The 20,694-nt window shown below is 33.0% G+C and overlaps 1 protein-coding gene across 1 annotated transcript; it reads left to right on the plus strand.

The window, feature by feature from the left end:
- Positions 1-17,598: 17,598 nt before the first annotated feature.
- LOC127739130 (transcription factor ces-2-like) lies at positions 17,599-20,371 on the plus strand. The gene is made up of 2 exons (XM_052250717.1): positions 17,599-17,682; positions 17,961-20,371. Exon 2 carries the CDS (start codon positions 17,963-17,965, stop codon positions 18,599-18,601), a length of 639 nt encoding a protein of 212 aa, XP_052106677.1. The 5' UTR covers positions 17,599-17,682; positions 17,961-17,962; the 3' UTR covers positions 18,602-20,371.
- Positions 20,372-20,694: the final 323 nt, after the last annotated feature.

Consider the following 20,694-nt stretch of genomic DNA (forward strand, 5'->3'; position numbering starts at 1 on the left):
GCATATTCTTTTTTTATATTAATAAGAGTGAGAACTCTGACCTCTGATAAATTGAATGACAATTAGATGGCAAACAAATTTTATGACGTACATCATTCTGGTGCCATTTGTTATACATGATTGGGTTTTAAAAAGGAGTTTGGAAAGAACTACAACAATATGTGACCCTGCCTGGGTCTATTAGGAAAATAATGTGTCTTTCATGGCAGTAAGTTACAAAAAGAGAGCGGATGCAGTTATCAGATCCAACTTTTCATACAAAAAATTAAAAACATAGCTCAGCTAATTTAAATAAAGGGGGGTTTCCCAATCAACAATACCGATCAGTAGAAGATACGAAAGACCAATCAAATACTATAAATCGACGAATAACAGACCAATGAAATACTTTGAATCGGAGAATAACAGACCAATCAAATACTGTGAATCGAAGAATAACAGACCAATTAAATACTTTGAATCGGATAATAACAGACCAATCAAATACTGTAAATCGGAGAATAACAGACCAATTAAATACTTTGAATCGGAGAATAACAGACCAATCAAATACTGTGAATCGAAGAATAACAGACCAATCAAATACTGTGAATCGAAGAATAACAGACCAATCAAATACTGTAAATCGATGAATAACAGACCAATCAAAAAATGTAAATTGATGAATAACAGACCAATCAAACACTAAATAAAAGATTAACAGACCAATCAAATACTGTAAATCGACGAATAACAGACCAATCAAGTACTGTAAATTGATTAATAACAGACCAATCAAAAAATGTAAATTGATGAATAACAGACCAATCAAACACTAAATAAATGAATAACAAACCAATTAAATACTGTAAATCGACGAATAACAGACCAATCAAGTACTGTAAATCGACGAATAACAGACCAATCAAAAAATGTAAATTGATGAATAACAGACCAATCAAACACTAAATAAAAGAATAACAGACCAATCAAATACTGTAAATCGACGAATAACAGACCAATCAAATACTGAAAATTGATTAATAACAGACCAATCAAAAAATGTAAATTGATGAATAACAGACCAATCAAACACTAAATAAAAGAATAACAGACCAATTAAATACTGTAAATCGAAGAATAACAGACCAATCAAATACTGTAAATCGACGAATAACAGACCAATCAAATACTGTAAATCGACGAATAACAGACCAATCAAATACTGTAAATCGACGAATAACAGACCAATCAAACACTAAATAAAAGAATAACAGACCAATTAAATACTGTAAATCGATGAATAACAGACAAATCAAATACTGTAAATCGAAGAATAACATACCAATCTAATACTTTAAATCGACGAAAAACAGACCAATCAAATACTGTAAATCGACGAATAACAGACCAATCAAGTACTGTAAATTGATGAATAACAGACCAATCAAAAAATGTAAATTGATGAATAACAGACCAATCAAAGAATAAATAAAAGAATAACAGACCAATCAAATACTGAAAATCGACGAATAACAAACAGCACCATGGCTTAAAAAATGACTTAAAAGACAAACATTTATAAAATAATACAAAGAAATCTCCAATCGCCTAAAACATCGGGGCTACAAAAGAAAAGACATTGATAAAGGTTTTTCTCGTGCTAACAACATCAGCCGAGATGAACTTTTACAATATAAAGTCAAAAAGGTCAACAGGAGGGTGCCTTTTGTGTTGACTTACCATCCAAAATTTGACAACTTATCTCACCTAATCCGCGAAAATTGGAAAGAAATCGAAAAACATCCTAAACTATCCAAGATCTTTCCCGAGCCACCTGTACTGGCTTTCCGTAGGCCCAAAAGCCTTAAAGACTTGCTGGTGAGAGCTGATTTATCCTCTCAAGCAGGCTCTTCGTCTGTGGGCTCTTGCAAGGGTTGCGGAAACAAACGATGTCTGACTTGCAAACAAATACTGGTTACCCGGACTTTTAACAGTCACTCCACTGGTACAGAATACACCATACTTTGCAATGTTAATTGCAAGACTACAAATGTTGTGTATCTCCTACAGTGTAAATGTGGTAAACAGTATGTGGGCGAGTCAGAACAGCCGTTTCACAAACGAATGAACGGTCATCGTAGCGACTACCAATTCAAGCCAGACCTCCCTCTCAGTCGACATTTGAGATCCCCTGGCCACACTAAGGCAGATCTCAATCGACTGACCATTACAATCATTGACCACAACTCTGCTTGGTCTAGGGAGGATAGACTCACTCGGGAAAGATTTTGGATAAGAAAATTAACAACTTTGGCACCAAATGGGATAAATGAAAAGATGTAGTTCGACTCCATGCAGTGCTTCACATTTGGGTTATATTACTTATTATTACAGTCTCTGTTTCTATTTCTTTACTTTACTCATCTCTAAAATCTGTTGAATATACCAATTTAAATTGCTTAATTTTTTGAGGGATGTAAAAGTGCCAAGCCACGTTCAACTAGTTAACCTTAGTCAAAATTTATTATCATATTTTAACGGCCGTTTGTTTACGATGTTTAAACACGCAGACTCTGTTGTAACTACTCTACCGTTGTCAAATTTGAAATATTTACAAATTTAGATCGTTCAGTGCTGTTTATTTGAAATTCTTATTGACGCAATCGTTCTTGTAACATCATAACTGTCGTCACCGTTAAAGCTTTAGAATTGTGCTAGTTCATATCGCACATTATTATTTTTATTTAAAGCATATATTTGAACTCTCTGCTGTAATTAGTCATATAACCTATGTCGTGTTTAACACATATTTAGAATTGTGCAAGCGTCTTACCTGATGTTCGGTTTGACTTTTTTATTGTATAAATTTCAAGATTGTTATAGTTTAATTTAAGTAGACTGATATATGATTCATTCAACATCACAATCATATTTACTGATGAAGGATATCTGTTATCCGAAATATTTATAAATAATTACATTTATAGTTCCTTTTTTTGTTATTGGTGTTGTTGTGTACACTTTTTAGGCGTTTATATATATAGAGTCTATAAGAATCTACCAACCAGTAAACTTAATAGGTATTGGATCATCAAAATTGACAATACTACACAAACAGTCTAAATTGAAATAACGTTCAAACCTATAATTGCGTTGGATAAAAACCGCAATTTTTATACGTGCGCATGCAAAACAAATTTCTTGGTAGAGGGGTCTAAATACAGCACAAACAACATTTTCCAAAAGACCAAAATGAGTGAAAAAGTATATTTTAACAAAACGCATTTGACTAGCAGGTCGAACAACTGATGTTCTTAAACCCTGCTGACTGCCATTGGCGATTGCCAAATAAACGGATCACAAGATGTAACAAAACATATCTTATTATTAAATTATTACCAAACAGAAAACAATAAACTTGCGGAAAAGATGGTATACCGCAAACATGAGGTGCAAAAATTTGTACACCATATCCGGATTTCGACAATTAATGTATCTTCAGTGATGTTAGGAATCGACACGGTATTTGGAAGGCTATATAATTTACCTCAATTTAGGATAGACTCTTGAATTTTGCAAGAGTCAAAATAGGATGAACGGATCATATAAACCCGAAGGCAAATATAATACAAGCCCAAACGCAAAAATATAAACAAGTCTAAATTGAAAACAACGTTCAAACCTATAATTGCGTTGGATAAAAACCGCAATTTTTATACGTGTGCATGCAAAACAAATTTCTTGGTAGAGGGGTCTAAATACAGCACAAACAACATTTTCCAAAAGACCAAAATGAGTGAAAAAGTATATTTTAACAAAACGCATTTGACTAGCAGGTCGAACAACTGATGTTCTTAAACCTATATATATATATATATATTTGGCAATCGCCAACGACAGTCAGCAGGGTTTAAGAACATCCGTTGTTCGACCTGTTATAGTCAAATGCGTTTTGTTTAAATATACTTTTTCACGTTTTTGGTCTTTTGGAAAATGTTGTTTGTGCTGTATTTAGACCCCTCTACCAAGAAATTTGTTTTGGATGCACACGTATAAAAATTGCGGTTTTTATCCAACGGAATCATAGGTTTGAACGTTGTTTTCAATTTAGACTTGTTTATATATATATAACATATATACCCCAAGGATAGACTGTGATATAATAATATGGTCATCCGAACTTTTCCCACTAGCAGTTCAACCCATGTTAAAAAGGGCGTATGTTTGGGCGTTCGGAACGTATGAGGTTACACTCCACAGTGAAGTGTGTAGTTTCGCATTTTGGCTCTGGTTGATTTTTCAAACATGAAAGCTAGTGTGCAATAAAATTCATTTTTGAATAGCTGAAGATTAATATACCCGTTAAAGTGGGTTTACATGAAAATCAAGAGTGAGTAATGTATGTATTATGCGCTGTGTTCTGTATAGCTGCAGTATTTTCATATCCATACCAGACATTAGTCCAGAAATTATTGTAATGTTATTAGCACGAACTTTGCGAATTCAATTTTACGAAAATAATTAGGCGAAAGACACCCAATTTTTATTTAATCATTTGTAGATTAATGTCAACAGTTTCAGAAAAGGTATCACTCAAAGACATTGAAATTCTAGTTTGAACCAAATTTTTGGGGAATATGTGACATTTTCATGCCCCTTTTGTAATATTTTATTGTAAATAAATGCAGAATGTTGCCATGGATACACATAATAAAATGAATTATATTTCACCATTTTAACTGTTGAAAATCAAATCTATGGAAGATACTGATTACATAGATATGCACATGTATGACACAAACAGTTAGCTTAATGTATTATTTAGAAAGCCAGGAATACATTCCGGTAGGAATGCATAGGGACGTTACAACCAATGCCTTCCGTAAAGAGAGTCCCGCCAAGCTTTGTACACATTATACTCCCATAATGGCAACAACTCTCTGAAGTCGGTTGCCTAGTTCGTAAAAATGTCTATCCCTATAGAAATTGATTGAGTGTTGTTTACTCAACGGTCAGTGGCCAACATTTCATGCATTTTTAGGCGAGATTAAAGTAATCAGAGGATCAAATAGGTACTTCAAAGTGGGACGGTCGTGATTGAGGGCGGAAAACTTGAAACAGGACGCCAACACACCACCGAAAGAGTTCTTATGTGTGTAGGAAACGTGGCATTAACACATTTTGGAAAACAATCAGCTGTTAAAAATATATTTAATTGACAACAAAATGTTGGACTTGATTCTTTATGCATAGTTCTCGATCACCGCCCTTTTGACCACGGGTATACCTATGACCCAATTACCCCTAGCTGACACATTTTTATTTGTTTATGTAATAACTATGTAACAACATAATGACCGAGACTTAATCAAACAATATTCGCCATTTATAACCTAAAGTTTATTTTACGGATTATTACATATTGATTGAACGAAAAGCAAACAACGGAGATATGTCTGAACATTTGTATAACTGCCATATTATTTCTATTTATTCACTGATTTTTCATGACAAGAAGTTTATAGCTAACGGTAAAAATTAAAATCCTGAAACAATATGCATGTCTATAGTACCATATGAAACCAACATTGAAGTACCCAATTACGCCGTTATTGTTTCTGATAATATACTGCAAAATGAGTACTGACTAGGAACGGTGGACTTATATTTGACTGCAGTAGTACCGGGATTTAGTCAAGTTTGAATTAAAGGGGAGTGGTTATGCCTAAAACAATGTATTTTCTGATAAAAAGTCAGTCTACTCCAGCTGTATTAGAAAATATGAAAGAAATGTTAATGTTGTCAAATTTAGGTAATTAACTCTAACTATACTAGGTGTTCAACACTGTCAGAAGAAGTCCTGATCTTTCAACAGAATTTTCAAAAGGAGATTGCGCATCCAGAAATTTTTACACTAACAGTTATTTGAAATGGGGGAATGACTGTCAAAGACGGGGCTGTATAAACCTGTTAGTTACTTGACTGTGCTGGTTCTTTATTGTGTTTTTTACGTTTACGGTATATGGTCTTATGCTTTCTTACGTCGCCTTCATGCGTATAGAAACTACCTGACAGCTGTCTTTCACCTTTCTTACTTTACTCTTGACATTCACATATATAAGCTAGTTCTCGACTGACTACTACACTTTGTTTGAGTGTAGCGTAATACAAGCGGATTCCAGTTTATCACATATGTCAACATGCTTTCTCTCCTATTATAATGCATAAGGGGTAATAGGAATCAGCAGAAATATTAGACAGTAAACCAGATCACACCAACAAACAACAACCGTTCAAAGACATACTACAACGAACAACAAATATAGGCAAGATAATTTCTGGAGTCACGGAATGTGGGTGGGTTTAACCAGTTTTACATGCACACAAACATATCCGTTTGCCTATATGTAGACCATATACCGTAAACGTAAAAAACACAATAAAGAACCAGCACAGTCAAGTAACTAACAGGATGGACACTAACTTGTGTATCTTCAATCCTGCTGTTTACGTTACATATCTAAAAATTGACTCTTGAAAATAAGGTCACATTTGCCGTAACTATTACTTGGTGTTCAACATTGCTAGAGCTGGTCCTTGGATTTTCAACAGAATTTTCAAAAGGGTGGGGGCAGAGTTATTTGTTTATGTTTTAGTTTTAACAATATTGATTTGAATAAATTAATATATTATACTTTCCTTGTAAGCACCAACCCTCTATCAAGGAAATCATGATAGGAAATGCAAGCTCTGGAATATCTTTCAGTGCTTTTAACTTGTTCCTTAACAACTATCAAAGAACTTATCATTAACGTTTGTAATAAAATATATGAAAACAGTGGAATTAACTATTTTTGGAATGTAAAAAAATCTTTTGGATGTTTTAGATAAATTACGTTTTTTTTATGGTCCTTTTGATTCTGTTGACAGTTTTGACTTTTCAACTCTTTACACTACACTTTCACACAATCTTATCAAGCAAATGATTTCTTATTAAATCAAATAGTCGTTTGAAAAATCTGACTGCAAATATATTTGCTGCAACTCATTTAAAGCCTTCTTCTATAACGAGAAAGGTAAATTTGCTAGATATATACTTACTGAAGGTATGATGAGATGATTGAAGCTGTTTATTTTCTCCTTGACAACATTTAAGTATACGTTTCGGCAATAAAGTTTATCGACAGGTTGTAGGTATTTCTATGGGAACCAATTGCGCCCCTTTAATATCAGACTTGTACTTGTTCTTGTACTGTTATGGATGTTTTAGATAAATTACGTTTTTTTTATGGTCCTTTTGATTCTGTTGACAGTTTTGACTTTTCAACTCTTTACACTACACTTTCACACAATCTTATCAAGCAAATGATTTCTTATTAAATCAAATAGTCGTTTGAAAAATCTGACTGCAAATATATTTGCTGCAACTCATTTAAAGCCTTCTTCTATAACGAGAAAGGTAAATTTGCTAGATATATACTTACTGAAGGTATGATGAGATGATTGAAGCTGTTTATTTTCTCCTTGACAACATTTAAGTATACGTTTCGGCAATAAAGTTTATCGACAGGTTGTAGGTATTTCTATGGGAACCAATTGCGCCCCTTTAATATCAGACTTGTACTTGTTCTTGTACTGTTATGAATCACAGTTATGTCCAATTCAGTAAAGACCCGTCTAAATTTAATTGATAAATTCAACAACGCTTATCGTTATCTTGATGATATTCTTTTCGTTAAATAATCAAGAGTTTTCTAAATATACTGCCGGAGATTACACAAAGGAACTTACTTTAAATATAAACCAAATGTAAACGGTAATAACTGTCCTTTCCTAAATTAAGATATTTCAGTTTTACATGGGAAATAACACAAAGATTTACGACAAAAGGGACGATTTTTCTTTCCCTATTTGTTAATTTTTCTTTTTTTGGATGGTGATGTTCCTTAGGCACCATGTTAATGTGTTTATATATCACAACTCGTTCTCTATGCCCGTGTCTGTAGTGGCGTTTTGGATTTCAATGAACGTAATCTATGTATTACTGGTAAATTATTAAGTCAGGGATTTCGTTACCACAAATCACTTAAATTTTTTACTAATTTCTTCCATAGATACAAATTAAGATTTGGTTTACAAGTTTGGCTGTTCCTGTAGAAAACGTATTTCTAACGGGATAGCACTTGATAGGCGTTTTTCAAAAAATTACAACTTTTTCTGTCCAGGACTTAAGATGTAATAAAATCATATAATTTTTAATTTTTTGTTGTCTCAGTCTATAAATTGTACTTATTAAAGATAACGGAAACACTTTTTGTCTGCTTTGTGGTAAGGACTCTCTGAAAATATCCGACCAAAGGGCTCAAAAACAGCAAAAACGCTCTGTCCACATTTGAAAGTTTATTAAAATCTATCAATTCTTTAAATACACTTATTCTAAAAGGTTACCAATTCAACAATGTAATTAGATCTTTGAATATTGTTTTATTACTATAAATGTTGATTTTGTTATCAGTAAATTATAACCAAACTAAATATTATTGTTACAAACATATGCACACTGCACATTCACGGCGGTTCTACAATTTGTCGGTATACCTGTAATTTGGCAATGCACAAGGTCATGTTTTTCTCTAATTGTTAATGACGTCTTTACGCTAAATCTATTGGATGTTGGATGTGTGCTGATTGATATTTTTTAGTCTTAGATTTTGTATTTGAACTAGCTGCTAGTAACTGCGAGTACTCTCAAATCTGTACTTAGTGCCTTTTTTGTTGAGGGGGTGTATAAATACCCTGACACGTCCGGTCTGAGTTTTTGTTACTTGTTCTTTTGCTTTGTATTGATCTGAAAAGTTAATATATAAATAAGAAGATGTGGCATGATTGCCAATGAGACAACTCTCCACAAATGAACAAATGACACTGAAATTAACTATAGGTCACCGTTAAGCCCTTTTCAATTGATTTTTATAGATTATTCATATTTTGTGCTGTTACACCATTGTCCAAGGTTTGGGAGTTTGGGCCCCCGCACACATGTCAAACACCGCCACATTCTATATTTGCCTGTCCTCAGTCTGGAGCCTGTAACTGAGTGGTTGCCGTTTATTGCTGTTTTTCATATTTAATTTTGGTTTATTGTTTTGTAGTTTGTTCTTGTGTTTTGCAGTTACACCACTGTCCCAGGTTATATGGAGGGTTAGCGCCTTCAAACATGTTTAACCCCGCCACATTCTGTATGTGCCTGTCCCAAGTCAGGAGCCTGTAATTCAATGGTTGTCGTTTGTTGCTGTATATCATATTTGTATTTTGTTCATTGTTTTGTACATAAATCAGGCCGTTAGTTTTCTCGTTTGAATTGTTTTACATTTGTCATTTCGGGGTCTTTTATATATCTGACTATGCTGTATGGGTTTTGCTCATCGTTGAAGGCCGTACGGTGACCTTTAGTTGTTAACTTCTATGTCATTCGGTCTTTGGTGGAATGTTGTCAAATTGGCAATTTTACACTTGGGAAGCTGATATCATCTATTTTGTCGTAAAGTTTTATTCTCAACCAACCCTTATTGTTATTTTTTAGATGATAGTCTAGATATGATGCAGAATTAACTGTATCTGTTGTATCCATTATAAGTTCGATGGGATAGATGCGTTCAACATAGTCATGGAACTTTGAATTATTTAGTGAGAGGACATCATCTATATAGCGGAACGTGCAGTTAAGGGATAATGCTAGCTTCTTTTTATTTCCTAAAACGGTCTTGTATGAAATCTGCCGAATATGAATACAGGAACTAAGTCTGTAAAAGAGGGACGAAAGATACCAGAGGGACAGTCAAACTCATAGATTGAAAATAAACTGACAACGCCATGGCTAAAAATAAAAAGACAAGCAGACAAATAATAGTACAAAAGACACAACATAGAAAACTAAAGACTAAGCAACACGAACCCCACCAAAAACTGGGGGTGATCTCAGGTGCTCCGGAAGGGTAAGCAGATCCTGCTCCACATGTGGCACCCGTCGTAAGAAGAGAGGATCTGGATAGGGTTTACATAATAGAGAATAATGGACAAAACGAACAGAATACAGGGCCAAAAATATATAGACTAGAGAAAAATAGGCCAAAAAGTATTAAGAATAGAGAATACCAGGATAAATTTATAAAGAATAGAGAAACATGGCTAAAATAAATTAAGGAATACAGAATTGAATGACCCCGTCCAAACCCTCAGAAGAGGGGCACAGTTGGTTTCCATGGGAATGTTGATTTTTTTGTTGAAAAACACGTCCTCTATAAACATGCATAACAATTATCTTGTCAATGCTTATTCTTTTGACGGTAATAAACTATCGTTGTATATAGGCATCATTTTCCCTCATGTTGAGATTGTCAATTTTCCTGGCAAAGGTCGGTGGTTTTCTCCTGGCACTCTGGTTTCCTCCACCAATTAAATCATGGTCAACAATATGTAGCCTAGTATTTAAAACTATGTTATGATATATATAATTATAAGTTTAATTAATTAGACCACATCTTCTTATATCTATTCTTTCTTCTTGTCATTTGTAAATGTTTGTGATTTTGCCACTAATCACCGAATACGGTGATTTGTACATCAATAAAATTTTGAATTGAATTTGAATTAATAGAAGTATTAGATTATCATGTTATGTTTATAATGTATCCTAGTTTAATAGAAAAAAGGATATTCGGTTATCAGTGGCAAATATTTCATTCATATTCAGGACGATTTTGTTTCATGGAATGATAGAATAAATAATTTAGATTCGAAGAATATTTGCTGTTGGGTAAACACGCCATAATGGCTGTATATAATTGCAATGTAATTCAGTCTTCTTGCAGTCTAATATCCGCGGCTGACTTCTAAATAACTCTATACTATATACAGTCGTCGTACTTTGTACAGCTTATAATCCGTATAAGACCCAAGGGGCAATGTTATATAAAAGCTACTTCGGTGAACAAAAGATTGTATATAATGATAAAGTGTTGCCATGTGGTCAGATTAAGTATATTAACACTTAGATCATCCATATTTAAATGTCCTTACAAGGTCAAAGAAGTTAGGCAATAAATGTGTAATATTTTATGATCGACCATAAACCAATATGATCTAATCTAAACATGTAGGTCAACATTTTTATCAACAGCCTGTCGTCGGCTTGATTTATTATAATTATCTACTCATGCTATTTATGGACAAGAGCATGTACGTTATTATTCAATTTTATGATGGACACTGCAACTATATATATATATTACTATACACTTACTTTAGTACAAGCAATATTGATGTACCTTTATTCAGATGCATGTAAACTGTACTTTTGATTAATGTATATGTACTGTAAATTTGTGGAGATGAATAAAAACTTTTTATTTGCAAAGATGCATATATACTGCACATTTGTAAAGATGCATATAAAACTATCTGTTTATCTATTACTGAGATGTATATAATATGTACATCTGTAACGATGCATGTAAACTGTACATTTGTAAAAAATATATGAACTGTTTATATACATCTTGTCAGATATACAACTTATATACATCTATAGTTTTGTGTGCATCTCAACTGAAGTACATTTTTTATACAGTTTTATATACAATATATGTACATATTGTTGGTAAATATTTAAATTCTATTTGTATGAACTTTAGGAACAAGACGAAATGCGAGGCTCGCCGAGCTTTTCTCATATTTCGTAGCGAGTACAAATTGATTTTATATTTCCTACAAATAGCATATTAATTGCTTTCATCCTGCAATTTACACCCGGCACTCTAAGGTTTAGTTGTTTAAATCCAAATAGTTGTCTCTGATTTTCAAAGAAATCGACATAGTTTAAACGCGGACCGCGAAGAGAACCCCAAAATGAACTGTTATTCAAAAAGAAATATTCATATTACCGTTTGCTCAACATGGAAGCTGAGTAACATTAGACTTTATTTGTACACGTACAAATAAAGCAAATAGTTCTTTGTGAACATGCTATTGGTGCAATAGCTGGTGATTGCCGGATAAACAGATGTACAGTTTATATATCCCACTTAACTGAAATACAGTTTATATACAGTTTTACAGATGTACAGTCTATATGCATCTCAACTGATGTACATTTTATATACAGTTTTACAAATGTACAGTCTATATGCCACAATTTAACTGGTTAACAGGTTATATCATTCTTTTCAGATATACAGTTTATATGCATCTTACTAAATGCATTTCAAGACTGATTGTACTAAAGTAGCTGTGTATTCTAAAGTGTTGCCGTCTGACGTTTAAAAGACTATAATGTATTAAAGAATGCACATTTACAAGACTTGAAAAAAACAATATATGTGTTATAAAATTAGCGAACGAATACTTCAGTAGTTACATCAGATAATTTTCGAATGATTCAACTCTAAATACAATGTTTGGAATGAAATACAGAGCCTTACATGATGAAAGTTCATGAAATGCAGCTGCGTCAAGAACCTGCTATGGATGCAAATATAGCACTTTATAAACTCTGTACGTCTGAATTGCTTTTCTGGGTTTTACCTTCACCGGGAACGCTCAAGCAGCTAGGGTGTATAAAAACGCAGAATAGTTAGAAACTATATGACCAAAAGGAACCTAAAAAGAACAGCCAAATACATCTAAATGAAAAGAACAGCCAAATACATCTAAATGAAAAGAACAGCCAAATACATCTAAATGAAAAGAACAGCCAAATACATCTAAGGTCAACCTTGACTGAGGGCGCTGGTTCTTTTAGCTTTTTTAAAATAATTTCTTAGTTTATCAACGGGGAATTTTGGACAAATATGGTGTACATCATATCAGTATCATGTCAGTATCGAAGCACTGACTACTGAGCTGACAAATGTTCTGTATATCCTTCATTTCTGTATTCAGTTTTGAATTACCTAATTCTTTTATTTTCCACAGTTATTCTTTATACTTTTGAACCCTATTATTCTCTATCCCTTATTTTTTGGGGCTCATTTTTCTCATATTCATTATATTATTTGGCGATCATTGAATTCTCCATCATGTCAACCCCATCCAGACCCATATCTATATATGGCGTTACATTTTATAAAAAAAAACTTTAGCTCTTTATTCTCTTGCCGTTTGAAAAATCATTGTCACTTTATCGATATTTTACAATTACTTTTTTTCTAGTACATTACATTATTATAAAATCAAATCCTAGAATCAAACGACGGATCTACATAAATACTCGCTGTAAATCACTTACCAATATACAATCACTTTCTTTATTTTTCATTAATTAATAACAGAGCTAAAAACAACATTAGAACAAAAAAAAAACTAATTGTAGTAATTAATGTACTTCAGGTCAACACTTAATATATTTTATTGTTGATGTAAGAATTCCTCAGTAGTACACTACATATCTTATGACATGCTAATTAGTATGTGTTTTGTTATGTCAGAGCCTCGCTTATAAACCAGATATACAAATTAATGCAATAGTAATTAATATATGTTATGTCAGTCTATCGCCTATGTCACATCACAATTAATATAAAGTAAGTAAGTTATTGTGTCAGCTACTTTCTTGGCACACGTTAATACTAAAACACATAATAAACCAACAATAAAATGTCTATGTTAATTAGTATTACCTTTGGGTTACGTACAAATTTTATTACTGATCATACACATCCTTCCATCAATGATTTACACAGCTAACACGATGTTACTTCCGTACTTCCGACGCAAAACAAATAGGTATATAGTTGGCCTCTGATGTACCAGAGGTTATTACTGGTCTCTGACACAAAACAAATAGGTATACAGTTGGACTGTGATGGACCAGTGGCTATTACTGGTCCCTGACACAAAACAAATAGGTATACAGTTGGCATATGATGTACCAGAGGTTATTACTGGTCTCTGACACAAAACAAATAGGTATATAGTTGGCCTATGATGTACCAGAGGTTATAACTGGTCTCGGACACAAAACAAATAGGTATACAGTTGGCCTGTGATGGACCAGTGTCTATTACTGGTCTCTGACACAAAACAAATAGGTATACAGTTAACCAATGATGGACCAGTGGTTACTACTGGTCTCTGACACAAAACAAATAGGTAAACAGTTGAACTATGATGGACCAGTGGCTATTACTGGTCACTGACACAAAACAAACAGGTATACAGTTGACCCATGATTGACCAGTGGCTATTACTGGTCTCTGACACAAAACAAATAGGTGTACAGTTGGCCTATGATGGACCAATGGCTATTACTGGCCTCTGACACACAACAATTAGGTATGCAATTGGACTATGATGGACCAGTGGTTGTTACTGGTCTCTGATATAAAACTTAAGTATATAGTTGGCCTATGATTGACCATTGGATATTACCGGTCTCTGACACAAAACAAATAGGTATACAGTTGACCTATGATGGACCAGTGGCTATTACTGGTCTCTGACATAAAACAAATAGGTATGCAGTTAGCCTTTGATGATCCCTGCAGGACCAGTGGCTATAACTGGTGTTTGACACAAAACAAATACGTATACAGTTGACCTATGATGGGTCAATAGCTATTACTAGTCTCTGACACAAGACAAATAAGTATACAGTTGACCTATGATGGACCAGTGGCTATTGCTGGCCTCTGACACAAGACAAATAGATATACAGTTGGAATATGATGGACCAGTGGCTATTACTGGCCTCTGACACAAGACAAATAGGTATACAGTTGGAATATGATGGACCGGTGTTTATTACTGGCCTCTGACACACATCAATTAGGTATACAGTTGGACTATGATGGACCAGTGTCTATTACTGGTCTCTGACATAAAACTTAAGTATATATTTGGCCTATGATGAACTAGTGGCTATTACGGGCCTTTGACACAAAACAAATACGTATATAGTTGGCCTATGATGGACCAGTGACTATTGCCGGTCTCTGACACAAACCAAATGGGTATACAGTTGATCCATGATAGACCAGTGGCTATTACTGGCCTCTGACACGAAACAAACATGTATACAGTTGGCCTATGATGGACCAGTGGCTATTGCCGGTCTCTGACACAAACCAAATACGTATACAGTTGATCTATGACAGACCAGTGGCTATTACTGTCTCTGACACAAAACAAATAGGTATACAGTTGGAATAGAGTGGACCAGTGGTTTTTTCTGGCCTCTGACATAAACAATTTGGTATATAGTTGGACTATGATGGAGAAGTAGCTATTTCTGGTAACAGTTTATAGATATTGCAAAATAAAAAGAAAATCAAAAAGTCACTCCTCTTTCATTTAATCTGAGACTACTTTATTAATCTAAGATCTCAGTTTACTGCTGAATATCTATTTATGTTATTCAATTAGCTCCTTTTATAATCATAATCTTTATTGTCATATAAACAAATTGAAAATATAATAGAAAAGAAAGGATATAGGGTATCCATCCATGACACAATATCAGCTTATGCTCAACAAAAAAATACGAAAAGCAATGGAACAGTGCTTTAATTGCTGTTCTTCGTCTCAATGTCACAGTGAGGCCTTCAACACGGAGCAAAAACTCTCACCTCACTGTAAGTTTAAGACATCCCTAGCACCGGTTTTAGCGGAATTCAATGTTTAAGCTTTAAAGTTGTATCCCGAGGATTGTATATTCTTATAATTCATGCAAAATCCCCAAGATCCCATCCTTCGAAAGCCGTTTTCCTGTGGTAAGTTGTTGCATCCGAGATGTCATACATGGCATATCTTACTAAAGTTAATATGATGTACTTGTAGTATAAACACTAGTAAATAACAGAATGGTTCATTAAACTGAGATGAGATAATGATTTATTATGTAAGATTTAGAAGGACATGGTCAGTTTAATCAAGATAAACTTTGGTGATGTATTAGTAATAAATCCCTGGAGTCTTCCTGCTCATTAAACTTGCGTCATTCATTACAATTATCAGACAATTCTATCACTGATATATCTGGTTTATATTAAACTTAACATGTAATAATGAAGAGTTATACAGGTGTCGCTCGTCTTCATTAACCATACAAGTATACTCAACTTCTGGATCAATGGGTATTTTAATTGGGTACAAGGCGCGGATTCAGACCCCCTGAAAAATTAAAAAAATGTAATTTATAGGTAAAATTACAGCTAAAAAAAAAATAGTACTCTAACTCCTAATTCACAGGAGCGCCCCTCTAACATCAAATCCTGGACAATCGCATTGGTACAACACAGTATTCAACTGAAGACCAACCCGGGTATATTTTCACGGAGACCGATGTCGGTTTAGTTGATTTTACTGTCTGGCTGAAAGATTCTATATGTATATTTATATATGTTTAATCATATATATAGAAACAATAAAACAAGTTTCATATAAAATGTGTGTTTTAAAAGTGTTTAGCTTGTAAAGTAATTTATTTTGTTAAAAAAAATTTGTGTTGATTGTCGTTAATAATTTTTTTAATCCGTGTCATTTTTAATGTAACTTAATAAATTCATATTAACCTTTTATGTTTTACACATCTTTGCCCGTTTGAACTTGCGAACTTGTATTAATATAAGCTATTACTTAATTTTATAATTCCGGACGTATTTTAAGCTGCTGTTATCAAATAATGAAGAAAAATAATCAGATTTTCATAATAACAGGACATACTATGTCCGGGATGCTTGTCCACTGTCTTAGATCATTTTGTCTAAGACATCACTTAAGCTGAGACGCTTATACAATCACATGTAAGTTTACATGTAGTTCTCTTTTTTTTTTATTTGTTGGCCTTGTGTGAATTATAATCAGTGAGTGTTTATTGCGGAAAAATGAGTTTTAAAAATATTATCGATATTTGTCTCTTTTTGTTTTTATCTTTTAATTTCTAGTCAAAAATCAATATTTAAAAAAGGCATAATGCATTAAAAATCAGTTGACACTTTCAATGAAATCGTTTCGCTGAAATGAGAGATTTTTTCAATCCACATGTATTTAATATTGAGCTTTTAGTTAATTTTGAAATAATTAATTTCCTCGCGCATGTTTCTAATATTTTTGAATATGAAGTCAAGATGTATGTGATTATAGAGTTCGGGATTTAATAATCTCAATTCTTATATAATTGTTGCGGGCGGAATGAGGCTACACTGACCAGCAACCATCAAACGAGGAACAGCCTTGTAATAAATCAGACATGCTTTGTTTATGTTTCTCTTTAGATAATGAATCATAATTCAATCTGACTGTGAACTATGGCCAAACTATGCTGCTGGTCAAGACGACCTTTCTAAAATTACTTCCGGTAATTTTGTTTAACTGTAAATTTTCTTAGTTTACCTGTAGTTCTTTAGTTACGAATACACAATGTTAAATTTCTTACATAATACCTATATAAATAGCATTGTCCAGTATGATCTAATGATCTTTTTTTCCTTGAAGCAATTGGTAATATTAGATTATATAGGTCATACACGTCACATGCGCAGAAGTTTATGTAGTTATTGTGCAAGAGGGTCATTGCGAGTTCACCGATTGCAAACAACCGTATAAGCGTTGGTCATTGGTTGGTCAATTTCAATGGTCATCTGGCCTTAGCACATAACGGACATTCATTATACCATAACTTACACTAGGAAATCGCACGTTTTTGTAAGTTTTTGTCATTTTTTAAATATTTTTGAATTTTTAGTTTTTATTAAAATAACTTAAATATATTATATAAATTCTATAAATATATGTCAATATTAATTATATTATTTTATTCAGTGTTCGTTATGTGTAAACAATTTAAATGACTGAATCTTTATATAAACAGTGTATATTTATATACATATAGATATAAAGAATTTAACTTTTCATATAGATATACTTTCTTTTAATATATTATGGTTGTTATTTTGTATTAACTTGAAACTTCTTCTTTCCAGAAATGTGCGGTATGGCAGAAACTGCCTTAGATCTGTCTAAGCCTACATGTAGTGATGCTTACATCAAGGCTCCAAGTGACCAGGAGTCTCGAACATCATCTCCGGTGTCTTCAATCAAATCAGAGGAGAACAATTCTCAGGAAAATCTACAAAATAGCGCGTCAAGTGACAATAGTGAAACGTCAGAGAGAAATAAAATACATAGACCTTTCAAGATATATCCCATGGATCCATTCTCAACATTAAGTATGGGTACACCAATATCTCCTCTGTCACCGATGCCATCCGCTGCTGGTATGTCCTCTGTGTTCGATACAGCCGTACCAACCTTTCCGCTGACGCCATTAACATCACATTTGTTACATCGCAAGAGGCGCGCGGAAAGTCGATCTGACAGTCGTGACTGTAAAAAAGCGACAAATCCAGTGCCAGAAGAAAGGAAGGACGATTCTTATTGGGAAAGACGGAGGAAAAATAACGAAGCAGCTAAACGATCTCGAGATGCAAGAAGAGAGAAAGAAGAAGAAATAGCAATGCGAGCAGCTTTTCTGGAACAAGAAAACTTAAAACTTCGAGCGCAAGTGACAATACTCAAAAATGAAACTGCTAAATTACATTACATGTTGTATAATCGCTTATAAATTTTGGGATACTATTTGCGTGGAATTAAAAGTGAGATTTCTTCAGAAACTGAGTTAAAACTATATATCTGACTAAAGAAGAAAGGAACAGCTATATTACTTATATTCTAGGCTAAGCAACAAAACCTAGGCGATTTGAGACGAAATAGACAACTAGCAAGCGATGTGAAAAACTGAATGCTTTGATAAAAGGGACAATGAACTACCTCAGTTATCGAAAAACTATTTACATTATATATCAGGACAGCATCCTTTCATCTCCTACCCCCTGATCAAATGTTGGTATATATGTGCAGTGCTTGACTTTGTATTAGTGCTAAAGTTTGAATGTGTATTTATTATGTAACGCAAGGCGTGCGTATGTGTTCATTGTTTCATTTTAGGGATGTAATCTCTTTGTTTGTTTTTTTCTTTTTTTAATTTTACGTACTCCTGCCATTTTATGTTTTTGTATTTTGTCTGAAAAATGAATTTAATGGAATCATTTATATCTTTTGAAACCAAAATTGCGCGTGCTGATGATTTTTACAGTTATTTTTCTTTTCTTTTTTTGTTTTAAGTCCGTTTTAATTTTTTTCAAATTTAATAACCACTCCCACTTTTTTCAGTTGCTCGATTTAATTGCTCTTTCGTTCTTTTTCACAAATCATTATTCATCATTAAGCATAATTTTGTTATGTATGTTATTGTATGTGTGCATGTTTAGTAAAAGTAGAGAGAATTTAGATTTTTATAAATGTAACTTACTGATTTAAAAACTCAAAAAATTGGTGCAAATTTTATCATTGAACATATTGTTATGTTTTATATAGTAAAGTATTCTATATAAATTGTCTTAATGCTTATTATTTAGTCCACAAAGTCCTATCTAATTTGAACGACTATATCTAAATGTCCTCAACACAGATAATTGCAGAACTTGATTTTATTTTGTATTTTCAATATCTTGGCGATTGATGAAAAGCCGAATCTATATATATCGACATTGAATATCATATTCACGTTCGTCTTTAATTTATTTTATTCATTATTTTTTTTTTTTTTTTTGAAACATTTATTTATTTACGTACATGTTTATTGAAGTGATCAATAAAAGTTCTTTTTGGTTTTTAACAACAAAAATATCAGTAAAGGTTTTGGATGACATGAAGCAAACTGAAAACTTCAACTTTGTTTGGAATGCACGTGAAAACTAAATGAAACTTCAATCTTGCTTGGAATGCACGTGAAAACTAAATGAAACTTCAAACTTGTTTTGAATGCACGTGAAAACTAATCAAAACTTCAATCTTGTTAGGAATACATGTGAAAAATTAATGAAACAAACACGAAATTGTTTTTGTTTTAAATGTGTTTGAGAGGGAAACAATATTTGTAGTATTCTAATTTATATAAATTTTCACTGGGGAAAGCGTGTATTATATAACTTATTTCCCGGTTATATTCTAATTTTACATCAACATTTTAATTTCCAACTTTTTAACGTACAAATTTTTCCAAGAAACCCTGTTATATTTGAGGAAGGATGAATATGGTGTCACGGGATGTACTAAGGCTTAATATCAAGGAATTCTGAGAAAACGAAAAAGAATCAAAGGATATAACGGGTTAAAATGTTGTTTCTTTAATTTTGATAAAGATATCCCTACATGTAATGCTACTTATAGATTTTTTCTGAAGAGTTGTTAAAGTCTGACAGAGACTTTAAGAATTTACTTACAAGTGCCAATGTTTTGTATGAACTAATAGCGAATACACTTTAAAAATTGATATATCTATTTTTATACTGGTGTTTAAAATCATTTTATATTTCATTTCAAGTCCTGACATTTGTTGATTTTAATAATTCAACATTATATAAGGCGTGTAATTCTCTATCGACCCCAATCTCCCTTTATACTGGCCGAGGTCAAGTGACCGTCTTACGGAATACTTGCACAATTATCGGATCGGTCAAACGTAAGCCTTTATAAAATCTTGCATAACGACAGATTGAACTTTTAGCCTTAGTTTAAAATCTTACATAATCTTTCTCGTCTCAGGTAAAACCTATTTACTCATGATATCAATTGGTCTTTGTTTGACTGTACAGG

The sequence above is a fragment of the Mytilus californianus genome, unplaced genomic scaffold, assembly GCF_021869535.1.
Source record: "Mytilus californianus isolate M0D057914Y unplaced genomic scaffold, xbMytCali1.0.p SCAF_4, whole genome shotgun sequence".
Lineage (NCBI taxonomy): Eukaryota > Metazoa > Mollusca > Bivalvia > Mytilida > Mytilidae > Mytilus > Mytilus californianus.